Source organism: Oreochromis aureus, linkage group 2 (genome assembly GCF_013358895.1).
Source record: "Oreochromis aureus strain Israel breed Guangdong linkage group 2, ZZ_aureus, whole genome shotgun sequence".
NCBI lineage: Eukaryota > Metazoa > Chordata > Actinopteri > Cichliformes > Cichlidae > Oreochromis > Oreochromis aureus.
Genome location: NC_052943.1, coordinates 20,518,505 through 20,544,628, shown reverse-complemented (window position 1 = coordinate 20,544,628; position 26,124 = coordinate 20,518,505). Strand labels below are relative to the sequence as shown.

At 36.2% G+C, this 26,124-nt stretch overlaps 3 protein-coding genes across 6 annotated transcripts; 2 read left to right on the top strand and 1 right to left on the bottom strand.

Annotated features, from left to right (window-relative positions):
- Positions 1-3,535: 3,535 nt before the first annotated feature.
- On the top strand, positions 3,536-11,383 carry LOC116311889 (the record flags this gene model as incomplete). Its single annotated transcript, XM_039598108.1, has 9 exons — positions 3,536-3,732; positions 3,810-4,169; positions 4,334-4,462; positions 4,547-4,590; positions 4,699-4,797; positions 4,917-4,920; positions 10,293-10,616; positions 10,702-11,052; positions 11,235-11,383. Coding segments are annotated over exons 1-9 (1,527 nt in total), but the record flags the coding sequence as incomplete, so codon positions are not given.
- A 1,036-nt stretch (positions 11,384-12,419) lies between these two features.
- LOC120443043 lies at positions 12,420-17,947 on the top strand. Of its 2 annotated transcripts, XM_039620663.1 has the most exons (7): positions 12,420-12,804; positions 13,302-13,347; positions 13,701-13,792; positions 13,874-13,984; positions 14,103-14,375; positions 14,652-14,667; positions 17,136-17,367. In XM_039620663.1, the coding sequence occupies exons 1-7, from the start codon at positions 12,503-12,505 to the stop codon at positions 17,331-17,333; spliced, it is 1,038 nt and encodes a 345-aa protein (XP_039476597.1). In that variant the 5' UTR covers positions 12,420-12,502; the 3' UTR covers positions 17,334-17,367. The 2 variants fall into 2 exon arrangements, with proteins under 2 accessions (XP_039476597.1, XP_039476601.1); XM_039620667.1 differs by lacking the exons at positions 14,652-14,667; positions 17,136-17,367 and adding an exon at positions 17,795-17,947.
- Positions 17,753-21,851, bottom strand: LOC120443038. 3 transcript variants are annotated; one of them, XM_039620645.1, is made up of 15 exons: positions 21,494-21,851; positions 21,188-21,327; positions 20,750-20,975; positions 20,562-20,637; positions 20,159-20,439; positions 20,041-20,076; positions 19,861-19,934; positions 19,684-19,761; positions 19,210-19,415; positions 19,029-19,128; positions 18,768-18,930; positions 18,560-18,666; positions 18,341-18,485; positions 18,078-18,203; positions 17,753-17,893 (listed from the first exon to the last, which is right to left on the bottom strand). In XM_039620645.1, the coding sequence occupies exons 1-15, from the start codon at positions 21,539-21,541 to the stop codon at positions 17,822-17,824; spliced, it is 1,878 nt and encodes a 625-aa protein (XP_039476579.1). In that variant the 5' UTR covers positions 21,542-21,851; the 3' UTR covers positions 17,753-17,821. The 3 variants fall into 3 exon arrangements, with proteins under 3 accessions (XP_039476579.1, XP_039476587.1, XP_039476584.1); XM_039620653.1 differs by having other exon boundaries at positions 21,188-21,251; positions 21,494-21,850; XM_039620650.1 differs by lacking the exon at positions 21,188-21,327.
- Between the last annotated feature and the right edge of the window lie 4,273 nt (positions 21,852-26,124).

Sequence of the window (26,124 nt, the reverse complement as noted above, 5' to 3'; positions counted from 1 at the left end):
TTCCAGTGGCTTGGGGCCAAACTGACTTTCAAAGACAATAGGCAGCTGTCACCAAAAGATGTCAGTAATATACAGAAAGGTTGCAAACAGGCTATATGAAATTCTTTAAAGAACAGATTCTGAGATTATGTTCACTTTGTTTGCTCACAAGTATGTGGAAGACTGGAGGAGAGAGTAACAAATGGACTGGAGTAGAGTCGTATACTTTACTGGACTGCTGTGTTGAAGAGTGAAATTAGCTGTCTTGCAAAGCTGTTAATTTAATCTGACAGACTGTATAGATAGATTATCATGAGAAATCATTGTCTGCTGCTTATAATTTACAGTTCCACATTTTGCAGTAAGTCCATGATGTTTGGAAGAAAATTTAAATTCTTTCTCAGTCGCCTACTTGGTGTTTGCACAGAACCTGTCTTAAAAGTACAGGAAGCAAATTTGTTTTAGGTTATTTAAAGAATAAAAGAATATCATATTATGAATATACATTGATCAGTGTGTAATTATGTCTTCCAACAAATTGTATTCTTATAAACTAAGAATGAATACATTAAAAATCCATAGGACTGGGTGTTGATTTCTGGAAACCGCCATGTTGCCCCCCATCATGAATACAATGGCCGAGATGGCCTTTGCCACTCCTCCTAATCACGTTTTAAGTATGTGGCTAGAGACAAGCATCATATGGAGTACACCTATAAGTTACTTTTCATTTTAAAATCATAAATACTGCTTTTAAATTCAACAAGCGCCTTGAGGCAGCTGTTGTTGTTATTTGGCGCTGTATAAATAAAATTGATTTGAATTAAATTATGTATGCCACCTAACATTTGTACATGTATATTATCATGGTTGAGATGGTTAAACTGGAAAACTCCAAGTTGATCAGTGTTACAGCCCCTGGCCTCGGAGGAAGTGAGCTGGCCTTCCTTCAAGGAAATCCAAGCGTGCCAGGACCCACAGATGATTGGCTGGCTGGGGACCCGTGGGTGGCACCTCCGGGGAAAGGGATGAATCAGCCACTGATTGTACTCACCTGTGCTCTACAAATGGCTGTTGAACATTTATTCGGGGGCTGCTTTGAACTGAATGTGCAGTTTACCTCGCATGCTTCTGTCTGTGAGACTTTCTTGTGAAACTCTGTTTGAGGTGTGGAATTTGTTTGAATAGCGTTTAGTTCTACTGCCTGTGAGGCTAGTTTTATTTTCTATTGGTACGTGAACCTGTTATTTTTGTATTGGTTATTTGTTGTAAGTTCTTTTTCTGTGAATAAAACTGTGCCTTAACTGGTCTCCTTCGTGTCTCCTTCTGTGGGGCTCCCCTGTCCCATAGCAGAGCCGGGTCTTAACAATCAGTAGCTCCTGAAATACTCAAATCAAAGTATCTAATCAATGATTTCCTGACTAGATACTTCGGTTAAGGAGCTACACATGCGCATACACGCACACACGCATATAAAACGCTAACAATAACTTGAATTTAACAGGTGCAACTGATAATATGAGCAGTGACTGTAGTGTATTATGCTATTACCTTACCTTTATTATGCTATTAGCTTAAAAGTGTTTTCCATTAGTAAATAAAGATGATCCTATGCAGTTACACACAAAATGTTGTATAATGTGTAAAATGTACATCTTGAATTGCCATGGAAACCTAGATGTATTCAGTTCATGATGCAGAAATACCAAATGTGCTTTAGGAATTTGTCCTAATTTGCTTTAAAGTTCTTTTTATACTGCTGATATTAAAAAAAGAGAAAGAAGAGAGAAAGAAGGAAAACTGATTAGACTATTGGTTCTGCAGATAATAGTAGATAAAAGTATCAAATCAGTCATGTTTAGGTCAAGTGGGCTAAAAAAAACAAAGAAACCAAGACAGAAATATGAAAATTGCAATCTTTGAGTAGACTAAATCCATCCAGTATCTGTTTGGTATGCTATACTTACTATAGCAATCCAGCCTTTCATCCAAATGTGGTCACTTCTGGCTCCAGAAGAGGTTAAGGCTTCAAAACAGAGCACTGCAAAACCAATTATAGATCACTAAATCCATTTGAATTTGTGGTTTGAAAGAATCAAGTTAAAGGCTATTCCCTTACCAATCTTACTCACCTCATTGCATGACTTCCTGGAGATGGACTGAATTGTTTGCCACATTGGATTTGCCTACCATGAGAGGGGGCAAGCAATTGTGCCTATACTTCCATGCCTCCCTGTTTATTGCCATTTTTTACAGGTGATACTTCTCTAAACCTTTGGGTGGTGGAATGAGCGTTAAATATCATTTATATTTCTGCATCAAAGTTGGTTGGTATTTTGGGAGCTCCAACAATGCTTCCCTCATTCATGATATTATACCTAATTTTGTTCCCCAATTTTTTCTTTTTTTTTGCCGATAATGTGGTCCTCCTGGCATCATAAAGCACTGACCTCCATCTCAGCTGACAGTAACAAATCAAATGTATGGACTTCTGTTTCTCCTGGGTCCCCACTCAATGTTGTAAACAGTTTTTTGGTTTTGGTTTTGATTCTTTGTATTTCACAGGCAAACTGTTCCTCACGTCCATTTTGATTATTTTGGCAATCTTCTCCAGGGAATCAGCTAACATTTGTGAGTCCATATATTGATGCTATCAGAACCAAGCGATCAAATATCCTGTTTATTTTAAATAAGACAATCAAAAGTGTTAAAAAATATCTTTTTGGGATGATTTTTTTTTTTGAGAAATGTATTCGGTTTTGCTCCACAAATTACACATTAGTTTTGTTTTTTCAAGAAGCTAAACCATGCATCATTGTTCAGTCTGCTCTTCAGCTCTTCTGAAGAACAAAATGTCATGGCGCCTCACCAATGAAACATACAGCTTGCAAATTTCTTTTGAAGTGCTGAGTTTGATGTATTTTAGGTATTTCTTGCAGTACACACCACAACCAGTCGTAGAAGTCATGCCTTTTATGTTTTCTGTTCTGAAAACTTGAGAACATGAATTATAATCAGCCAGAAATAGTCAAAAATTAACAGTAAATAATGAGAAAAATTGCAACGGGAGATTAAACAGAGATAATATGTGTTAGAAAATGCTGAAGAGAGACCAATGTGACAGGAAGTGTATTTTAAGTCTTTTCTGTGTTAACCAATCGGACGCATTTTATGGTCTAACCCAGTGTGCTCATTTCCCCGTGTTAACTTACTGAAAAACCCCAAAGCGCATTGTCAAGATGGTCGTCTTATGGATTACATTGCTTTTTCTTCACCAAGGAAGTAAGGGGGATTTGTTTTTTGTTTGTTTTTTTTGTTTTATCTGCTATCTGACCAAAGTGAACATATTATTTATGTTGAATAGATTCATATATAGATAGACATAGAGATAATAAGAGAGATAATAACATAAAAACTAAACGTTTTCTTTTACCGCAGATTCTCTGGTTCCAGTGAAAACAGTTCATGTTGGTGAAACAGCAACATTTACATGTGATTTATCAAATGAAGAGCTCAGCAGCAGAAAGGTTCAGTGGTACAAGCAGAGAGTCGGGGATACTCTTCAATTAATAGTGTCACTTTATGGAAAACCTTCTTCAGAGTTTCCTCAGTCAAGATTTTCTGCACATAATAGCAAAGATTTTAGCAACCTGACCATTTGGAATGTAGTCCAAGAGGATGAGGGAATGTATCATTGTGTAATAGACAACTGGATTAAACTTGAATGGAGTGGGACATATTTGTTAGTAAAAGGTAATGAACTGACCAACTTTTACAGAAATTTTAAACGCCTCTGAGAATGTTTTGAATAATTTATTTGTATTACACAGGAAACACTGAAAGGACATCAAACTATATTGTTGTACAGCAGCCGATAGAATCAAATCCACTCCGTCCAGGAGACACAGCAACTCTTCAGTGTTCAGTTCTGACAAATTCTGAGAAAAACAGATGTTCAGGACATCATAATGTTTTCTGGTTCAGAGATGGATCTAAAAAATCTCTTCCAAACATCATCTACACTGATGGAAACAGAACTGATCAATGTGAGAAAAGAACTGACGTTCAGGATGGATGTGTTTATCGCTTCTCTAAGAAGGTCAGCTCATCTGATGCTGGGACTTACTACTGTGCTGTGGCCACATGTGGGGAGATATTATTTGGAAACGGAACTAAATTGCATATTCAAGGTATCTGTGCCACTGATTTTTAAATCAAGGCATATAACATATATATAAATCAGATAATATTTATATTTAAGAACCAGTAATTAATACAAATTTTTATTTCAACTACTGTAATCTTACTATTAGGCAACTCTAACTTTGTTTTCTCACTTTTAATATTGTTCCAGAAAGCAGTGCGTCATCACAGACAGCCAGTACAATTATTTTTCTGCTCTGCGCTGTCATGGGTATAAATCTCATTGTTACTGCTGTCCTCATTTACTTAACCAAAAAAAACAACAACAGTGATCACAAAGGTAAGTTACTCACAGTTCACTATAAACAAAATAAAACATTGTTAAATTGATATTAACTTGTTGTCTTTCTGTACTATGATCAAGCTCCTGTCCTGCAGAAAAACCTTAGTGATCAGAAAAGACAACAGGTAAAGTATTAAATGCTACGATTATTCTCACAAATATGGAAATTAAAAATGAATATTAAAGTTTAAGCATTTTGACATTTTTGAATATTTTCCATTTACATTTCCCAGATTAAGGACACACAGATGTTTTCTGCTGTTGTCTTTGCCGTGATGAAAGCTGATATTTGCAACAAAAAGGCAGCAGAGAAGCAGCAGATCTACACAGCTGTCAACGCTTTTGGGCTGGATTAGATCTACTTACTGTTGCTGGGTATGAAACAATCTACAGTATGGGAGTTTTTCATCTTATAGATAATACGTGTTCATATGTTGAAATTCTGCTGTAGTTCTGTACAAATAAATTCCTAGTGTAGTCTTATCAAGAATGTCAGTTGCTTTTCTTTGTCTTATGTACAATCTTATGTGCTGTCTTTAATGAAGCCCGAATAAATAAATACATAAATAAATAAATCTTCTAAACACATCAAAGCAATTATGTTAAAAATTGACATAATTTCACCATGGGTGTGATTAAATAGGTGCCAACATCATTCCCCTGCTTTCTTACCTCACATTTCCCATTACTAAGTGTTTTATTTTCTTTTTAATTAACATTTTTATAATTTACTGAAAGGTTGTTGTAAAGTATTAATGTAAATATTATTACATTTTCAGGGTGATATTCATAACCCAGAAAGATTTTTAGCCAGTAGCCTACACAATTTCCTTAGGGATTTATAAAGTATTCTCATTCTGATTCTGATTCACCCCTCAAATTTGACTCAGATCAGCTCATTTTTTTAACCTTTTCTGCTTGACTATCTCTGATTTGCATAAAAATGTTTCATCTTTTGGCACATAACAACTGGTGTGAAATTTCTGAAATCAAACAAGTGTTTAAACATATAACTTACAGCCTAAAGAAGAAATCTGTTAACACTTCAATGGATACAGAATTTGAATATTATGTAGAAAAGGTATTTTGAGATTGAAACACATTTAGTCTTCCACTGTTGAAAAAACAACAACATTAAAATACCTGCATAGAGATTGTAATAATATAAAACTATTAATGAAATGGTAAAGTTTTGTCATGGTGTCTGTGTTAAAGTCAACCTTTCTGTATTGTAATCAGTGTTTATGTGGAAATAAAAATTGCTGGAAGAAAATCTGATTGTGTTACACTGCATATCCTTGATAGATGAGAGACAAGCATTTTCCTTTTTCTTGCATGCTAAAACTTTTTAACTTCATCCAACACTGCTCTGAGTTCTAACAGTTCTTTTTTGTCTTTTAATTAAAAGGTGTACAAAGCCCATATTGGTCCTCCATCCCATCAGTGTTCTGAAATATTTTATTGTTATAAATTGTTGCTCATTATTGGTGCTCACAAAGCTGTCTTTTTGGCCGGTTGTGCTTCTGGGATGTTCAGTTAGTTACCTGTTGTTGTTAAAATTGGGGTTGCAGGGGGGAGGAGAGGGACACAACCCAGTCTCCCCGTAGTGATCACCCCCAATAAGCAGGGCAAGGATTCATAGCACTACATAGTTTGTCTAATCTATTATAAATAATAACAGTAAAGACAGACAGTGATGCTTCTCGCACCTCTGTCTATGCCTGTGTTAATTGTATGTGGTAATAATTATATATACGGCATTCAAGAAGTTTTCACAGGGTATCACCTGTTCCACATTTGTCACATTGTCATGTTAACATCTGTCTGTCTAATATATTATATACAATAATAATAGACACAATAACAATAAATACAACTATAAAGGTAACAGTAATGTCTGATAATAGACTTTTATACTTCATATAGAGTTTACAGGCATATACATATTTTTATGGCACAGAATATAACATACAACAACTTAATACACTGACAATATGACACAATGGTTATATGAAAACAAAATATTATAGTCAACTTGTCAAATTGTATGTTGCAGAGAGCCGGATGTTCTTCTGTCAGTCTCACAGCTACATCTTGTGAGCTCTGCAAAAAATGAGTCATCCAGAGGATGTGTTATGCTCAGACGTGGATTTTCCATTAATGAAAAAGTCAATATTAGTATGAAAGGGAATAATTTCACAATGACTATTATAAAGTCAGTAAAACAGCCCTTGATTGGTCTTTACAAGGTATTCTTTGATATTCTGTTCCCAAATTCCTGGATGCTCTAAAGCGAAGAAAACAAAAAAGCAAGAAAAATCTTCAGTGTCTGCATAAAATAAGATAAATAACAACAACAATAATAATAATTTTAAAGTGGTTTTTATCCCTCTTTTGTCCTCAGGTGTTTTTTGTTTACCTGTTTACAAGATTTAAAAAGGCTGAAATTAGTCTGACACTAATTTCAGAATTGACAGTTTTGTTTTTTGTTTTTGTTTTCATCTGACATGATATTGTAGTTAAGTACGTGCATTAGAAGAAGCCTTAGCTTACTAAGCAATTTCCTGAGAGGTGAAAAATGATGAAAGGAAATGGTAAAAGATTTTACGCTCATTAACTGTAACATCAAAACCACTGACATTGAAACCAGGTCCTGGCATTTGTGTAAATGTTACAGTGATACGTATCAGCAAACTAAACACTTTTGAAGCACAAGCAAACCTCTCATGGCAAACTCACCTAAGAACAAAACCCGTCTCATGCCACAAAAACTCCAGACAGCTCAGATAGAGTACGACATTTTGCCCAGCCTTCAGACTCAAGCGTTCACAGGATGCACTGGAACAAGCCACAAATAAACCATTGAATAACCCAAAGGACTTAGGAGGAGATAGCTGAAAGACAGGCACATCTGGTTGCCTCAATTCAATTTGATTCAATTCAATTCAATTCAATTCAGATTTGTTAATATAGTGTCAAATCACAACAACAGTTGCCTAAATGCACTTTATATTTTAATGTAAAGACCCTATGATAATACAAAGAAAACAGAGAGCACCAAATGTCATATGTCTGGTCCAGCCCTAACTATATCCTTTATTTAAAAAAAGAAAGTTTTAAGTCTAATCTTGAAAGTAGAGATAGTGTCTGTCACCTGAATCCAAACTGGAAGCTGGTTCCACAGAAGAGGGGTTTGAAAACTGAAGGCTCTGCTGCCCATTCTACTTTTAAATACTCTAGAAGCCATAAGAAGCCTGCAGTCTGATAGGGGTGATATGATACTATAAGGTCATTATTCATGACCTTGTATGTGAGGAGCAGGAATTTAAATTTGATTCTGGATTTAACAAGCAGCCGATGAAAAGAAGTCAATATAGGAGAAATATGCTAACGCTCTCAAGTCTCTGTCAGTAATCTTGCTGCATCATTTTGAATCAACTGAAGACTGATTCAACCAGATAATTTGAATAATAATATAACAGCCTTATTTACAAGCTAAACCAGTAAGTACTTTTTAGAAAGAAGCAGTAACACGTTTTCTGCAGAAACAGAGAAATTTCGACATGACTGCTGCATGTACAAGAGCTGTTTATGTATGAAAACAAAAATGTTGCACTTGTTAGGAGCACATCAAAAAGCTAAGAATGGCCAGTGCACATACAACTGTGCAAATTTAGTTTAACCGAATCAATGTATCCTTTTTCATTTCAAAGTGCTGTGGTATTTGACTGTTAGTGCCTGTGAAAGAACAAGCAAAGCCACATGTGGCAGCTGAACTGTGAGATACAGGCTGTGGCTAGCTACTTCTCTGCAAACCTGTTTACTCCGAACACAAGTATTATATTATCAACAGGATGTGTGGCCTGTTCACAGTGTTAGGACTTTCATTTCGACTTGCTGATTAGGTGCAGGCACTACCCACAGCTAGGTTACGGTTACAAAAAGATCAAATACAATAGTTTAACTCAAAAGACGTGGACAGTCCTCTCTCACGTATGCCTTAACAAATGTGTGTCACAGCACACATGCAACATGCCACACATAGCATACAAGGACACTTTGTATGCAAAGTATGCACCAGTAGCTTTTAGAATATGATATTAAATGGCACCCTAGGTATGAGACACCTTATATGCCTGTTCTACTAATGCTTCCTCTCTGATATATTCTCAAACCAATAAATTAGGGCAGGTACAGTTCAGTTATGAATACGAAAGAAAAAGAGAAAAAAAAAATCCTGTATGGATTCAAACCAGGTAACCACATCACTGCTGAATTTTCCATGCATCATTTGTTTCGCACAGCTTGTGAAACAAAAAGCAAGGAATCAGCCATAAATTACTTTTGTATAAGTTACTTGTTTATGATTTTACCTCACTAACATTACTCCTGCTACTACAACAAAAACTGGTTCTACAAATAAAATGGATACATAAAAGAAATGATGAATGCTCTTATTTGGTGCTGTCTCATAAGTGAGTTAAAGTCATTGTACAATATACATCCATACAAATGTGTCACTCTATCAGTTAAACAAATGAATGAATAATAAATGAAGACATTTTGATTTTACAGATTCTATGTACTGTTTATTCATTCTAAGATCTGTCAGCAAAATTGTGCCAATTTAGGGTTTTATTCTAGATGTTTATGTACTTGTTTGTGTACTTGCAGCAGTTGTCATAATTTATCATATCTTATATTGGATGGTAATGAAAAAGAAACTCTGGGCCAGTTTTGAGTGAGGATAAATTTTCATATTTTGGCACCACAGCTGTTTCTACCACCTGTTTCATGTGTTTCTTTAAGTACTATGTAAATGCATTTTTACACTGCAGGATAAGACATGGACAGAAACGTCACTTATTACTATTATTATTACTTAATATTTTAAGACTGTTATAAAGAAAGTGATTTGACCTGACACTCTGCCATCAAACTGCTAAAATTTTCCTCTATGGGTACAAAAAATTTCAACAATCTTCTTTCAGGAGTCTGCTGACATTTGTCCTAGTCCTCCTTTTCCTTATATTAATGCTATGATTATAATTCCAAGTATTGATGGAATGATTGTTATTTTTTCACTAATCAATCCACAGAATGAAGTGAAAAACTAGCTGGAAATGCACAGAAAGAATCAACAGGGGTGAACAGTCCAGCTGCACATTGCATTGACCTGTAGTTACATTTTTTGGCAGGTGCACTTCAGGTTATGTTGTCATAGATTTCTCACTGAAGCATGAGTTGAACGTGCGAAACACACCTTAGTATTAATGCTGGAAATGCTGCAGATTATCGATAAAGATGTCTGGCATTTCTTCTTAATAAAGCTGAGATAACCAAAGTGGATGGATGGAACGTTATTACTTTTTCTGTGCTCTACAACTTACACATTAGTTCTGTCTTTGAAGAAGCTAAACTATTTGTTCATCCTGCTCTTCTGAAGAACAACATGTCATGGCCCCGCACCAATGAAACATGCAGGTTGCAAATTTTCTCTAAAGTTCAGAGTGACAGGAAGTGTGCTTTTAAGTCTGTTCCGTGTTAACCAATCAAATACATTTTATAGTCTAACCCAACATGTACAGTTCTCCTCTTAGACCTGCTGAAACACCACAACAGAGAGCAGTGTCAAGATGGTCATATTATGGGCGGCATTGCTTTTTCTCCATCAAGGCTGTAAGCGCTTTTTTATTCTGATTATATATCTGAAATATAATTACTTTTGTTGAATAGATTTGTATGTGTATATACAATAACGAGTATTTTTCAATTTTCAATTTTTTTCACCGCATGAATTTTTTTCCTATGTTTTGTTTTCACTCAGATTCTCTGGTTCCAGTGAAAACCGCTCATCTTGGTGAAGCAGCAACTTTAACATGTGCTAGAACTACTAAAGAGATCAGCAGTAGAGTCCAGTGGTACAAGCAGAGTGTCGGAGATACTCTTAAATTAGTTGTTACATTTTATGGAACTACAAAACCTGTGTATACTCCAGAGTTTCCTGAATCAAGATTTGAGGCAAAAATTGATAAAAATTTTGGCAACCTGACTATTGTGAAGACAGTCCAAGAAGATGAGGGCTACTATCACTGTGAGCAAGGCAGTAGTGTTAGTAGTGAATGGAGAGGGATGTATTTGTTAGTAAAAGGTATTCAACTAATCTACTTTTACAAACATTTTGTAAAACAAAACAGCATGTTTTGAATAATGTCATTGTGTTTTTTATTATACAGGAAACACTCAGAGGTCATCAAACTATATCGTTGTCCAAAAGCAGATGGAATCAAATCCAGTCTATTCAGGAGACACAGCGACTCTCGAGTGTTCAGTCTTCTCTGATTCTGAGAACAAGACGTGTCCAGGAGATCATAATGTTTTCTGGTTCAGAGCTGGATCTCATCCAAACATCATCTACACTGATAGAAAAAGAGATAATGAATATGAGAACAGATATCACCCTCAGAAAAGATGTGTTTATCGCTTTTCTAAGAACGTCAGCTCCTCTGATGCTGGAACTTACTACTGTGCTGTGGCCGCATGTGGGGAAATAATATCTGGAAATGGAACTATACTTGATATTCAAGGTGCCTGCCCCATTGATTTTTAAATTAATCCATATAATATGTAAATTATATAATATTTAAGTGCCAGTATGTACAGTGACAATTAATTAATACAATTTTTATCACTTTGAGGTAACATCAAACATCTTTTTATTTTAGCAACCTCTAACTTTTTTTTGTTGTAACTTTTAATATTGTTTCAGGAGACACTCCGTCGTCACAGCCAGGAAGTACAGTTATTTTTCTGCTGTGTGCTGTTATGGGTATAATTCTGATTGTTATAATATGGCGTTATTTCAGTGCCACTATTCTGAGCGCACGTAAAAAAATATTGCAAGTGCAAGTGTTGCATTTTGAGGAGAAATTTATTTTGAGCGTACAAAAGCTGAATTTGAGTGAACAAAATTCATTGCTGCGTGCAAAAAATGTATTTCAGTGTTTGCGCTTATCCATATACACACACACAATAGCACCCCCTCTCGCTCAGTTTTTTCATTTGCGCTTGCTCGCAATGTGTTGCTTGCGCTCACAACATTCTCTGCTGCAAGCGCTCAACTCTCTGTACACCGTTATAAGTGTGCCACAAAACCAACCAATCACAGACTTGGTTTCAAAAATTCTGATTGGCTCTTACAGTCTCCAATCAGCTCGCTAGCTGCTGCATTCCGGAAACAGTCCGAAATGTAGCTAAATCCAGCTAAACTCAATTTAACCCCAATTTGCGGATAATATCTTTAATTATTTTATTTTAAAATATATTATTTGTTAAGACTATCGTTGGTGTAGTATAATGTAGTTGCATTATACAACCATGCCAACTGACTCTCCAAATTATATTTGAGTAGCTCTCTTTTATGTCGTCGAATACTGAACAGCAGCACGAAAACAACATGTCCCGGCCACATGTAAGTAATATAAAATCATTTTGTACATTATTATTCGCTTGATAACTGACGTTAGCTAATTTGCAAACTATGCAAACTTGAAAAATGATGTACCTCATGTAGTTCGTTTTATGGGTTGTTTATTTTTGTCTGAGATACGTCATTTCATTGTATTTTTCTAACTACTTGTCCATGTTTGCTGCTTTTAACAGGACATACTGAGACAGCAAATGATGCATAGACTCCTCTCTAAACTGGAAGCTGCTTTAAACCAACAACCACTAAATCTGGATTATTTGGAGTTCTTGACTCGTCATGAGCTTGTTCTGTTTGAATCTTTCTCTCAGCAAATAGGTGGTCTGTCAGAGATTACAGAGGCTCTACAAAATGTTCATCATCTGGTTCAGTGTGAAATTAACATCACCTCTGTGGGAATTATTGAACTGAAACAGAAGTTGGTCTGGGACCTGGCCACCCCAAAATCGTACTAGAGAGAGAAAAAACTGAAGAACTTGTTGGACACTCAGCTGCCAGTCAGCTGCATCGCTAAATGTCTTGGTGTTTCAAGAAGAACAATCTTCAGGAGGATGCAAGAATTTGACTTGTCTGTGAGAGGAACATACAGCACAATGAATGACCAAGAGCTGGACAACATCATATCGACTATCAAAAATCAGATGCCAAATGCTGGCTATCGAATGGTTCAAGGACATTTGGTTTCTATGGGTCTCCGTGTTCAGTGGTGGAGAATGATGGCCTCCATGCATCGAGTTGATGCTGTTGGGATCTTCACACGGATTACAGAACTAGGCTGTGTTGTGCGAAGAAGCTACTCGGTGCGAGGCCCTCTCTCCCTTGTCCACATAGACACAAATCACAAGCTAATAAGGTAAAATACCCACTTATATAGCTCTAATAAAAGTTGGGCAGAAAGATGCACGTTATACTTTAAATCTGTTTTAATCAACCTTATCTGATAGGTCTTTCAGTGTGTTTATAATATTTTAAAAAGCACTTCATATTGTAATATTAAGTAAAAGGATTACAGGATGTGTAACAAAAGCAGTAATATTGTTAATTGTAAATTTTCTTGAGCAATTATTTACACTTTGTATATCGATATTTTCCATGATAACAAGCCTATCAACACATAATATGGTAAGTGCTACTGAAAACTTAAAAAAAAATCATGACAAGGGAACTAAAATATTTAGTCTCATTGAACTTATCCACTTTCACATATAAAAATGTTGGTATTATTTTCAGCACACCTGACAAGTGTCCAGTTTAAATCAGTGGCAAGTTTGGTTACTGAAAAATGTATTTTCAATGTCTTACATGTTCTGCAAATCAAGCCTTAGTGAGATTGTTTTCCCTCTGAAACAGGTACAATGTTGTGATCTTTGGTGGAGTGGATGGCTACTCAAGGAAGGTAAAATTTAAACTGTTATGTAGAATATTTGGTAGTTTTGAAATGAGAGCTGTATTAGGTTATTTTTTTATGAACATCAATTATTCAGCAAGCCAACATAGTGGACGATTTGCAATTTAAAAAAAAAAATTATAATCAGTTCTTTACAAAAAAAAGGTTCAACTAAAAGGCCATTTTTATTTTTTGATAAGTACTACCAATATTGATATATAGACTACTCAAGCTTTGAATTATGGTTTTGAACATAGAACCGCATAATGTTCCTTGAACACTTATTATGGAACTGCATTATTAACTGAAAACTATACATGATCTGAAACCAGATCTTTAATTTTCCATTTGTTTTACTGCAGGTCCTGTACTTGGATGCAGCAACTAACAACAGGGCAAAAACTGCATTCTCATTTTTCCTGAGATCAGCCCAGCTTCACGGCTTGCCATCAAGGTTTAATGCCCTGATCAAATTTATATGCTAGCAACAAGTTTCATTAAAGACAACTTCCTTAAAAATGTATTTTTATCATAGGGTTAGGGCAGATCAAGGAGTAGAAAACCTGGACATTGCACATTTCATGTTTGCCACAAGAGGAACAGGGAGAGCGAGTTTCATATCTGGAAAGAGTGTCCACAATCAGAGTTTAGTCTTTTGATGTTTTTTTATATTATTATTGACTGCATGGGTAGATTGTTGTAGCAGTTCTGATATTGATTTAAAGCATATAATACCATAAATCCAAATTCAAATGTATTTACAGAGTAGAACGACTTTGGCGTGATGTCTGGATTGCAGTCACTAGCAAGTACCATGATGTTCTTCACTCACTTGAGGAGGATGGCCTGCTTGACATTTCAGATGTCATTCATCTCTTTGATGTCCACTACATCTTTGTCCCTCGACTCGAGCAGATCTTGTCACCTTTGTTGGAGGATGGAATAATCATCCCCTCAGGACAGAAGGTGGTCTCACTCCTGAACAGCTCTGGTGTATGGGACATCTACAAGAGCTGGACGACGGCGAGAGACTTGAGGTACCAGATCATAGTTTTTTGCTCTTCTGAAACTCTGCTCTTCTGAAATTAACATATTAAACACTTGTGGCACATCTGCGAGATGCTTCTGGTGATTTTATACATTCTTGCCTATCAATTACCACTAATGTAAATCACAGTAAGAAGAACATGAAAACAAAGGCATTCTTTTTAAATTGTTGTATTTATTGGAAAAAACGCTTACACAAAATAACATTACTCCCAAAAGTACCTATTCTGGAATAATGACTATTATATATGTTTGTGGATTTGAAGGAGCTTCAGGATCCAGGTATTGCAGGGTTCGTACGCTTTTTTCAGGGTCAAATTCAAGCACTTTTTAAGCACTTTCAAGATCCGTTTTTAAGCTTTTCCAGTACCCCCCAGCCGCACTGCCCCGCCAAAAAAAAAGAAAAAAAAAAGAGAATGCATGTTTCAATTTGCATCACCTCAGTAAGACCATGTGAAAAACACCTTAGCTCCCTTTGTTAGGACATAGAAAACGCACCACACAAAAATACTGCAAAAGGAACGGTCACCTTATATACTTAGTGTATAAACTCAAAATGCACATTTCACTTAAAAATTAAGATGTGCAAATGTGAACAAATCAACTTGTTAGAGATATTCTTCTCCTGTTGAAAAAAGAAAACGAAAATAAAGAAATAAGTCTAGATATTGATGCTTCTTTCCTGTGTGACAAAAAAAAAATAGGAGACAGATGTTTGTTTGTTTTTAAGTTATTTCCCAACAAAACTGTTTTATTGCTAACTACATTGCTGTCTGTATTATTCCTGAAGTCCTAAATGATCACCTTTAAAGTGTTTGTGCTAATAACATCAAGTCAGGCAGGCATGGAGAACAGCACTGACTGTTTAAGTAGTTTAATGTGTAGGTGGCGATAAACACATTTTGAATGAAAGCCGGGAACCTTGGTAGCACAGAAACAAGTGGCTATTCTTTGTGACCATATGGATCCCTCATATTACCATTATTTCACCCAAAGGCACCAAATTAATACGCAAAAAGCTGCAGCAATACACACAAATATAAACAGTACTTGGTAACAACTTTGCTTTTTAGCCGTTAACCCTCTGGGGTCCAGGATATAATTGGCCGCTTTTACCTACTTTTGATTTGGCCTCTATATTTCACCATTAAAAACTGTTTATCTTGCCAATCTGTTATTATCTCATTTTGACATAATGTGTCAGCACAATTTATCTAAATTCAGACAAAATTTAAAATACAAGTAGAAAGTGATATTTTGACTGTAAAACCACAAGCATGTTTAAGGAATCATTTTCATAACTTGAAATGCAAATAGAAATTGGACATTTTTAAAAAATATGAACAAGTTTTGCAAACAACAAAGTTATATAGTACTATTTACCTAAAAATGCAGCCAAGGCTCAGAAGTTTTTATATAACCATTCAAAACTATTTACAGAACAATCAGGTGTGTTGCATCAAATAAGGCACACAAATTATTTATGCAACTCAAAAAATAGTTTGTGTCCACTATAACACAGATGAGAACAGCACAGGGATAAACCTGCAGGTTTGACGGCAGGTGTGTCACTCAGCGCTTTACACTGCAATCTGCCTTTGGTGGCTTTTTTGCAGCAACTGTGACATTCACTAGTAGAACTGACACACAAAACAAAAACTACACACTAACTACACAAGACAACACACTAACTTGAGACTCCAAACACGGCAAACGTCACAAATCTCTCACGTATCAAAACTCTCTCTCTCTCTTTTCGCCACTCGCCCCTCTCTCTCTTTCGCCGTCACTCCTAAAACTTCCCCTCTTCCCAAACGACCAAATTGCACATGTTGCCATATCATTTTTTGATTGGTCGACATGGTACATTTTTCCACCAATAGGGAAGGAGTGTTTTTCTTTTTCTTTTTCACTCACAAGCAAAGCGTCTTTGCTAGCGCTCTCCATAGAAAACGCCGCTTTTTACCGCTTCTTCCCGAGTAAACGCCACTGTTTTATTAAAACAAAAAACACCGGTTTTACGTGGCCTATCAACACAGTTTAAACACTGGTATATAGCTTGAAGTCCGCACGTTCGACCCAAGTTGAAATGGAGACTCTGGGTCGACCCCAGAGGGTTAATCAGAAAGCCTTAAGTTGGCTAATTATGTATCGGGCTAATGTTTAAAGCTTTCACTTGAGTAAATTAACTCATATCACTGCTAAGTAATGTTAGCTAAGTTCACAGCATGTTCCATAATAGCGCCACCATACTGCATCACACTCAGTGCATTTCAATCATTTCTCCAGCGAGTTTGATAGCTAGCAAAATAATAATCATAATTTTAAAAAATTGCATGCGTAACGTACACTTACTGGAAAATTATTTACTAGCACTCACCTATCATGCGACTGGAGAGCGCAAACTCCGCCACTGTCGTTTTCCATCATACACTCATTTAAACAGCAACCTACAGGTATGTTAGCGCACTCATCCCCGACTGGCCGAGGGAGGGCGGGACACACGTTGAAACAGACGCAAGGAAGCCCAGGCAGGGAAATTTTGCTTTTACATTTTGCGACTCATTTTTATTTCTCTATCTGATAAGAAAACTATTTAATCAGATAGTTATTTGTGGTGAATGAAATACAGTTACATTTTCAAGCACTTTCAAGCACCACATCTGAAATTCAAGCATTTTCCCAACCTTGAAAAGACAACATTAAAATTCAAGCATTTTCAAGGATTTCAAGCACCCGTACGAACCCTGGTATTGACTGGGAGAGTGCTGTACTGCAAGAAGAATCTAACAGCACAGTTGTGGTTCCTGAAATTGAATGCCCACTGGATGAGGAAACCCTGGAGGGACTTCAGAGAACAATTAATCCCTTGGGACATTCAGAATCTTACGGTCGTGACCTGTATATACAATTCTTGCTACTGGTGTCAAACCAACAGTGACACTTAAGATGGACGTGAAAGTCAACGCTCTTTTGTTCTCAAATACTGGATTTCTTTGTTTCTTTGTTGAAAGATTACAGATTACAATTCAGATTACAAGTAGACAATCAAACAAAGCACTTGCTTATTATCTATCAACGTAGGACCCTACACAAAGTTTTGAAGTCTTATCATTTTCATGAAACAGCTACGAACATCTTAACAGCTAATGTTTAGAAACATTTTTACTCATTTAGTTTCCAAATTACAAGACAACAATGTGTTAAACTCTGTGGAATCCACCACCATATCTAACTGCTGCACTCATTATGGTTTTAAACATTGTGTAAGTGTCCAGATGCTGCACTGGAAAAGTCACAGTACAAGTGCATGCACTCACAACTGGGTAACAAATTGAGTGATCTCCCAGCCGCTCCTTACATTCGTGGTCAAACTTGCATGTTATTTTGAAATGTCTCTTTTCATCAGGAAGGATGGGAACATGGGACTGGCCGGTCATCCACTGGAGCACATGCTGGACAGCAAGAGACTCTGATTTTTCACCACCTGCACCGCCTGTGTTTCCATCTGTGATGTTTGAAAATGTTTCTGAAGTCTTTTCTAAATAAAAAGCAATCTGGATTACAATGTTTTAAATTAACAACTAAGAATACTTCCTAGTGCCCTGTATGTTAAAGCAAAAATATTTAACAGATGCATACGGTATATATACACAATACTATAGGTATATACAGCTAATACTATATAGTACCTGATGCTTCAATCTCCTGCAAGAAATCTTGCAAAAATTTATGATCTTCCTCTCAGTTCTCTCCCTAGATGTCCCCTTTTCACTGAAATGTGGTTGGCAGCTCATCATAATGAAATCAGCGTCTGGCTGTAAATAAGGAAATAAAGTAGATTATATTATAGATATATTGTTCATTCAAAACTAATAAATAAATACAGGATAACTACAGTACAGATAAGTGGACTGTCTTCGGATCAGACTGAAGCTGCTATGTTAATACTTACTTTGAGGATTTTCCCAGGCACAAACAAACTGTGGCAAGCTTCAGGATTTACAGCCATCAGGTTCACAAGACCATACAGTTCCATGCCCTTTCTGAGCTGCTGTAGCATTGGAATCAGTCTTGTTGTAGAGTGTAAGACAATGGCACTTAAAGAAAACAAAACAAAATGAAAAACTAGTTGGGGATGGGTTAATGATCTCTCTGACTTTTTTCTCGCCACCGTATCATGCTTTCCTTACTATCCATCTTTATCTGGTTTGTGTATCCACAGGTGACAATTTCATCAGCCCACAACATCAGAGACTGTATGTCTGCTGCATCTTCAACCTGGAAATGTATAATGTGAAAGAGGAAATACAGAAGGTTAAAAGTGTTTAAAACACCATACTCATAATATATCATGTGCCAGAGCTAAACCAGGTGCTCACTTTGCTGATGAGCAGGGAAGATTCCACATCTGCAACATCCTCCTTAGACAGACAGCTGAAATCAACCTCTCCTGAGCAGAGGAAATTGTAGCACCATTCTTTGAAAAAGGCAGGAGATGGGCCTCCTTGGGCGAGGCTGACTGCAATTATTTCACCAACAGTTCTGTGTAGACAAATGATTATAATTCATTTTCAGGTAACATTTACAAAAATATCGGATGCGTATTAAATGTAATACACAAAGCTCAGTATGTAACCAACCTGAAGTTTTCATTATCAAGATCGGTCAGAGAATACTTGGGGTTTTTGCCCTTGTTCTCAGGTCCTTCAAAGAATCTGCTTTCAATACCTGAAATCATGTCTTTCATACAAAAAATATCCGCATTTTTAAGTTATCCATTATTTTTTGACACTAGGACAAAACAGGTAATAGGCAACTCACCACTCAAAAACTCTTTCCTAAGTGCTCCTGTATCCACGCCTGCCTCTCCAATGAAAACCACCCTAAGAACACTGGTGGGAGATGCAGATTTTTTTCTCTGCCACTGGAGAATGCCTCTGTCTGGAAGGTCTTCTCTGTCCACACACAACTTAAATTCTGTTGTGGTGTCGACTTGTTGTTCAAGGCAACGCAATACATCTTCCACGCTTAACAAAAACAGGGTAGAAAACATCCTAAGTTCTCAAAGAAAAATAATCATCTTTAGATTAAAAGAGGCTACCACATTAAACTTGATTAGAACTTATCGCAGCATGTTCTGTGCAACAATCTTTAACCATAATTTAAAGTAGTGTGATCATAAAATGTTTTATATGAAATTAAAACCCAGCTATTGTTTAAAAGATCTTACACATAATTTTAACAAATGGTTCTGCATAATAGTGTGTATATGAACTATAATAGAGCAAAGATTACCTGTCTGTTGTGCATACTGAAGTTTGAGTTGGTGTGCATGTAGTTTGGTCATTTTCTTCAGGCACCATGCATTGAAAGCTGTTGACGAAACAAAGTAAAAAAAAAAAAAAAAATACATATGCTTGCGTGGACTGTTACTGATTAACATTTTTTCATAAACGGCTGAAAAAAGATTACCTATCCCCACACAGACTTGCGTGGACTGTGATCTCATCTTCAGGAAAGTCCTTAGTGCATATTGGACAAATAACCTACAATTTCAAAAAGGGGGTACATGTTATGCATAGTGGGAAAAAGATCATTACCGATACAAAATTTATTGTAGTTACTATGGTTTTAGTAATTTGTTAGGTTTACCTTGCATTTGCTTTTCACAATGCATAACTCAGATTCCTGCAGAATTAAAAAACAGTAATTGTGATACTATATTATTTAATTAAAATTGCTCATTTTGACTTCATCAAAATTGTCTCACCTCATCATCAGTCTCATCAGGAGAGAATTTTCCTTTGCACGTATTGATGTGTACTGCAAGCATCTGCAGAGGCATAACTTCATTACACTGGTAACATAACTTCTTTGGCATCTTTGAAAAGTGCTGTGAGTCGGGAGGTAGAGGAGATGTGTCTAATGTTTCCTGAAGAGGTACAATGTAAAAAGTGGATTTGCCACCTCCTGACACAGCTTTCAGTGTTTTGACAGAATATCCTTCTGTTTCAGGTGGAATTACAGTGAGCTTTCGTCGACCACTCCCACCTTTATTGACAGAAAGATAGCACAAACAATCAAGCAGCAAAAGTATCAACTACATAATTCTAATGCAGTATGAGCACGCAAGAATGCCCAAAACACACATAAAAACTGAATTAACAACAAACCTGTTGCCTTATGCAAGAGCCATCCTCCACAAAGATATTCCATTTTTGGAAAGGTTTCTTCCAGAAGTCTTGAAATCTTAGTTAAAAACACAGTTAAGCAGAATGAAACACTAAATGGACTGTGGCATATGATTCAGGCTAAATGCGTCTGCCAATGACTTATTTTAATACTGACTATACAACCTTACCTCTGCATGGTCACCATCTTCTGGAAGAGACACGGTTTGTCTCCCCATGCCAGCTTGTAGGAGTTCAAGCTCCTCAGCTGGCAAAGGAGTGTAGGATGTGTTTTTTGACAGCAAATAAAAACTGAGGCCTGTGGTCTTACTGCCTGCCTTGACAAGCTGTTTAGTAGATGTTAAACATCTCTTTTTACCACGGCTCAAGTTTGATTTGAAATGTCCTGGAAATGATCTGTGGGATGAAAATGCATGAGTTTAAAAAAATGCAGTGTTGCATAACATAAGGGTTATTGTTTAATAAAGTTATTAAATATGACACCAGTCCTTAATAGCACATTTTAATTTAGAAATCAATGTTGATAAATCGATAAACCAAATAACTGTAACAGAAAAGATTGCAAAACGTTTAGAAAAAAAAAACACACACACAAAAAAAGCTAACACCTTGTCATCTCTTGCTGGATAGTCAGAGTTCTAGGCTCCGGCTGCCCACTCTCTGTTGGCCTCCCTGAAGGATTTGTGGATATGTTGTTAAGCAGCAAAGACACCAGATTTCTTACTGCTGACTCAACTGCACCATTACCCTAAAAAGCATGATTGGGATACACTGCCTCAGTAAGACAACTACGCTGGTAATTACCCATTAGGCTAGCTTAAACTCTACAGCTGCATCTGTAACTACAATTTCACGGCATATTAAACAGAAAGGACAGCAAATTACTAAATTCACACAAAAAAAATTAAACTCACCTGATACTGTGGTGTAGTATTATTGGAGCCATTATTTGATTCTGCCATCTCTTCTTTGGCTGCAGAGTAAATCAAAACTCCCTCTATCTGCAAGAAGCGAGGCTGAGTGGACAGTGTTTCCGGTGTCCGGAATGCAGCAGCTAGCGAGCTGATTGGAGACCGTAAGAGCCAATCAGAATTTTTGAAACCAAGTCTGTGATTGGTTGGTTTTGTGGCACACTTATAACGGTGTACAGAGAGTTGAGCGCTCGCAGCAGAGAATGTTGTGAGCGCAAGCAACACATTGCGAGCAAGCGCAAATGAAAAAACTGAGCGAGAGGGGGTGCTATTGTGTGTGTGTATATGGATAAGCGCAAACACTGAAATACATTTTTTGCACGCAGCAATGAATTTTGTTCACTCAAATTCAGCTTTTGTACGCTCAAAATAAATTTCTCTTCAAAATGCAACACTTGCACTTGCAATCTTTTTTTACGTGCGCTCAATATTTTTTTACGTGCGCTCAGAATAGTGGCACTGAAATAACGCCATAGTTATAGCTGTCCTCATTTACACATTCAAAAGAAACAACAATGGTCATCACAAAGGTAAAAGTTAATCACAGTTCGCAATAGATCGAAAGTTAAAAAATCTTATATTTGTATTTATTGTCATCTGTCTATTCTGCAATCAAGCACTTGTCCAGCAGAAAAACTTTTGTGGTCAGAAAACACAGCAGGTAAAGTACTTAATGACAGCAATATTCTCAGAAATATGATTCTTTTATGGTTAAGTTTTGATCTTTCCAATATATTTTTTTCTTTCCCGATTTCCCAGAATAAGGACACATGGATGTTTTCTGCTGTTGTCTTTACCATGATGGAAGCTGACAGATGTGAAATGAAAGAGTCAAAGGTGGTGGAGAAGCTCTACAAAGCTGTGAAGGCCTTTGGCCTTGAATAGGTGATCAAAAGCATGACTGCTTAGAGTTAATAAGATTTTAGTTTTGTTGTATGTAAATTTGCATATCCATGTAGATCAGGGCTGAACTGCAACATTGCTGTATTTCTGAATGAATTTTGCATTTTTTAAATCTTATTTCTTATTTTTATGTCTTGGCTTTAAAAGAGACAAAAGAGACATAAAAACCACAAGAAAAACAAAAATATCTTCTATGTTCTAAACACATCAAAGTAATTATGTTGAAAATGGCCATTACTGAAATCACACAATGGATGTGACCAGATAGATGCCCACAGCGGCCTAAAGAAGCAATGCAGAACAATTTTAAGAGAAGATATTTATTCTTTAGACGCTTAATACCTCCATATATTTATAATAATAATATAAAAAGTATTAATAATAATATAATCATAATTATAATAATATAAATACTCTGTAAGAAACTGCAAAGTTTAATGACTATAATAATAATCTGTGAAATATCTGTGAAAAAGAAATTCCATTCCAAATCACAACAGTCACCTCAAGGCACATATGTCATTAATGCTGAAATTTATGAACACAAATCTGACTGTCTGGCACTGTTTATCCTTGTTGCATAATAGAAGAGCATTTTTATTTTTCTTGCATGATGAAACCTGTTAACCAAACTTGACCCCTTTGTAAGTTCTTCAGACAGTCATCTATCAACAGATCATCTGTTTTTTTAATTTTAATCTTAAATAAACATTGCTTGACTTGACATATTGCTTCTCCATCCTATCTGTGTGCATGTTTGTTGTTGCTCATTAGTGGTGACAGAGCTCTCCAGCTGATTGTTTAGTTAGTTACCTGCAGCTGATGAACCTGCTCATCGGGTCCACCAGTCTGTCAAATAAATTCATATTCAGCTAAGACTTCAATCCAGAATGGAATGAGAAACATTCAGTACAATTAAAAACCGTGCAGCCTCTTTTCATCTCACTTTCAGTCTAAACTTGAATTTAAAATTGTGATGGTTTTCAGTTTTATGTTTATGGGATTCACCTGTTTTTCAGTTCAGTTGCTTGTTTCTACCTGTTGGCGCAACATGGTTGAATACACAAGAGAGAAGCATGTGCTTGAGACAGATTAAAGACAGCCATGAGTTGGTTGGAGCACACTGTGTATTCATGGATATTTCATCTGGGCCAACAGTAATCACTGATTACATCCAGAAATGGAACTTTTTAATCATACAGCTTCATCCTTTACTATCTAGGATTACTCTTCAATGGCCCTTATACTGAAGGACTTAAGATCATATCAGGAGCACCCGGAGGAGGTTAGAGTGGACAGATGGCCCATGGCACAGAGAAATCTGAAATTCATATCCATTAAATCTCATCATTGAACAAGCATTAACCTGCCTTAAAATGTAATTTATAAATGTAAAAATAAACACTAATTCTTAATGAGTTAATATATAATAAGGTTGCGGTACCATTATAAAGTCTAAATGAGCAATTAAAAAAGTATTTTATGCACATTTATGTATATGGTGATTAAGATATGAGCTTATTTCATTTTGTAATTAATTGTTAATTCAGGCAGTTACAAATATTTATTGGCAGATGCAAAAATAACCCACCTGAGGTTTGCAGAATGAACAGAGTGTAAACCAGAGTTTTTAAGGTGGGTTAAATCAGTATAGTAACACATACAGTAATATAGTGAATATTATTAGTACTGTATACTAAAGCGTCTTCATTTAAAATAAAATATAAATAAGGTTATCACAAAATCACAGTGAATATTTCACAGAGCTTCACAAACAAGTGTAAACACCATTATCATAATAAATGGAAAATGTCTCTTTGGTTCATTCCTGAGGTTCAACTTTCCAGGATGGAAAAAATCATTCAAGACATTCATAATTTTTTGCATCTATTAAAATTTAACTTTCCACCACTTCCAGAACAATTAGAAAATCTGCCTCACACTACAGCTTATGGTGAAATGGCTGCAAACAGCATTTTTTGTCATCAGCCTCTGCCCCTCGGTTGTGTAATGAAGAAAACGTGTGGTTAACTGTAAATAAAGATTAATGGGTTCTGTTATAAGATGTGTTGAACTTAAAGTCAGACTTTTCAGCGTCACAAAGGCGGCTCTCCTCTAACATGGCTAAATCAACAAGATAACTCATACTGAATGGATTACATGGTCAGCAGTAATATTAAGGGTTTATTTATTCATTTATGATTTATTTTTATATACAGTAACCTTTAAGCACCAGATATATTATCTACAGAAGGAATATGTTTTAAATGTGTGACTTATTAAGCTGTACCTCACTAACACTACTGACTGAAGCCCAGCCGTAAAGTTGCAGTAGCACAAACTGTATAAACCACATTGTGATAGGAATTTACTTGATAACTGATAACATCTATCAACCACACAGTATCTCTGATATAGGTGCAAGAAAAATCACCATCTGAGCTGTGCAAGACAACATGAGCAGCTATGAAAAGCAGGGGCCTCTATGTGACAGACTGCACCACAGGAAATGAGAAGAAAACACAGAGGAAAAAAGAAAAGGAAAGAAAAAACAGAGCAAAGCTGACAAATGACACCTGTGCGGTGACCAACATATGTAAGCTGAAGAACGACTTTATAGTTTTTCAGCACCTGTGATGCTTTTGTTCAGTACTGTGTGACTTTGAAGAAGAAAAAGGAAGAAGGAAAGAAAAACAAACAATATCAACTTTAGTTTTTTCACCAAACAAGACCTGTCTGAGTTTGTTAAACTTGTGGACAAACTGTACGTAATAATCAAGTACAGCACGTGTCATTCATTTCAACATTCATGACTTAATTTTAACTTATAGATCAACAATAGCAATAATTGTGTCTTGGACACACAGTTATTACAGACACAAGACAAACTGGTTTGGTTTATTAAGATTAATCCAGTGTGGGCTGTGTGTGAAATGGAGTGCTTGGTGAGAAAGGTGAAAGAAGAAAAATGAATAAAACTGAGTGAATAATACTACAAACAAAAGGAATTGATCTATCTACAATGCTACCTATGTTAAATATATAATAGTTAAACAGTTATAGAGCACTATCATAGAAAGGCACTCCTTAAATTGTATATGCATCTAGCCCAGGTCACTGGGCACCTTTCAAGACACCCAAGGATTGCTTAATCAAGACTCTACAAGAATTCTAACAATTCATAAATTTTGACATCTGCATATATTTGAGAACTGTTTCTGTGGGGAAAAGAAAATATTGCACTTGTTAGGTGCATAAGATGCGCATGAACTGTGCAATCATAGTTTACCCAAATTATCTTGTACTGTGAAAGAACAAGCAAAGCCACATGTGGCCGCTGAATTGTGAGATACAGACTGTGGCTGGATACTTGTCTACTTGCAATGGCCTGCAAAACCTGTTTACTCAGTACGCACATGAATTTTGCCATCAACAGGATATGTAGCTTCTTCACAAGAAGCCTTCCCCTGTCAGGACTATGTTTTATTTCGACTTGTTGAATAAGTGTAGGCACTACCTGCAGCCAGGCTGACAATAAGAAAAGATTGTGCAGTATTTTGGGTTAGAAGATACTGAATTTTGCCTTACAAATGTGTATCACATGCCACACACAGCACACACAGACACTTTGTATGCAACTTATCTACACCAGTAGCTTTGACAAAATGATA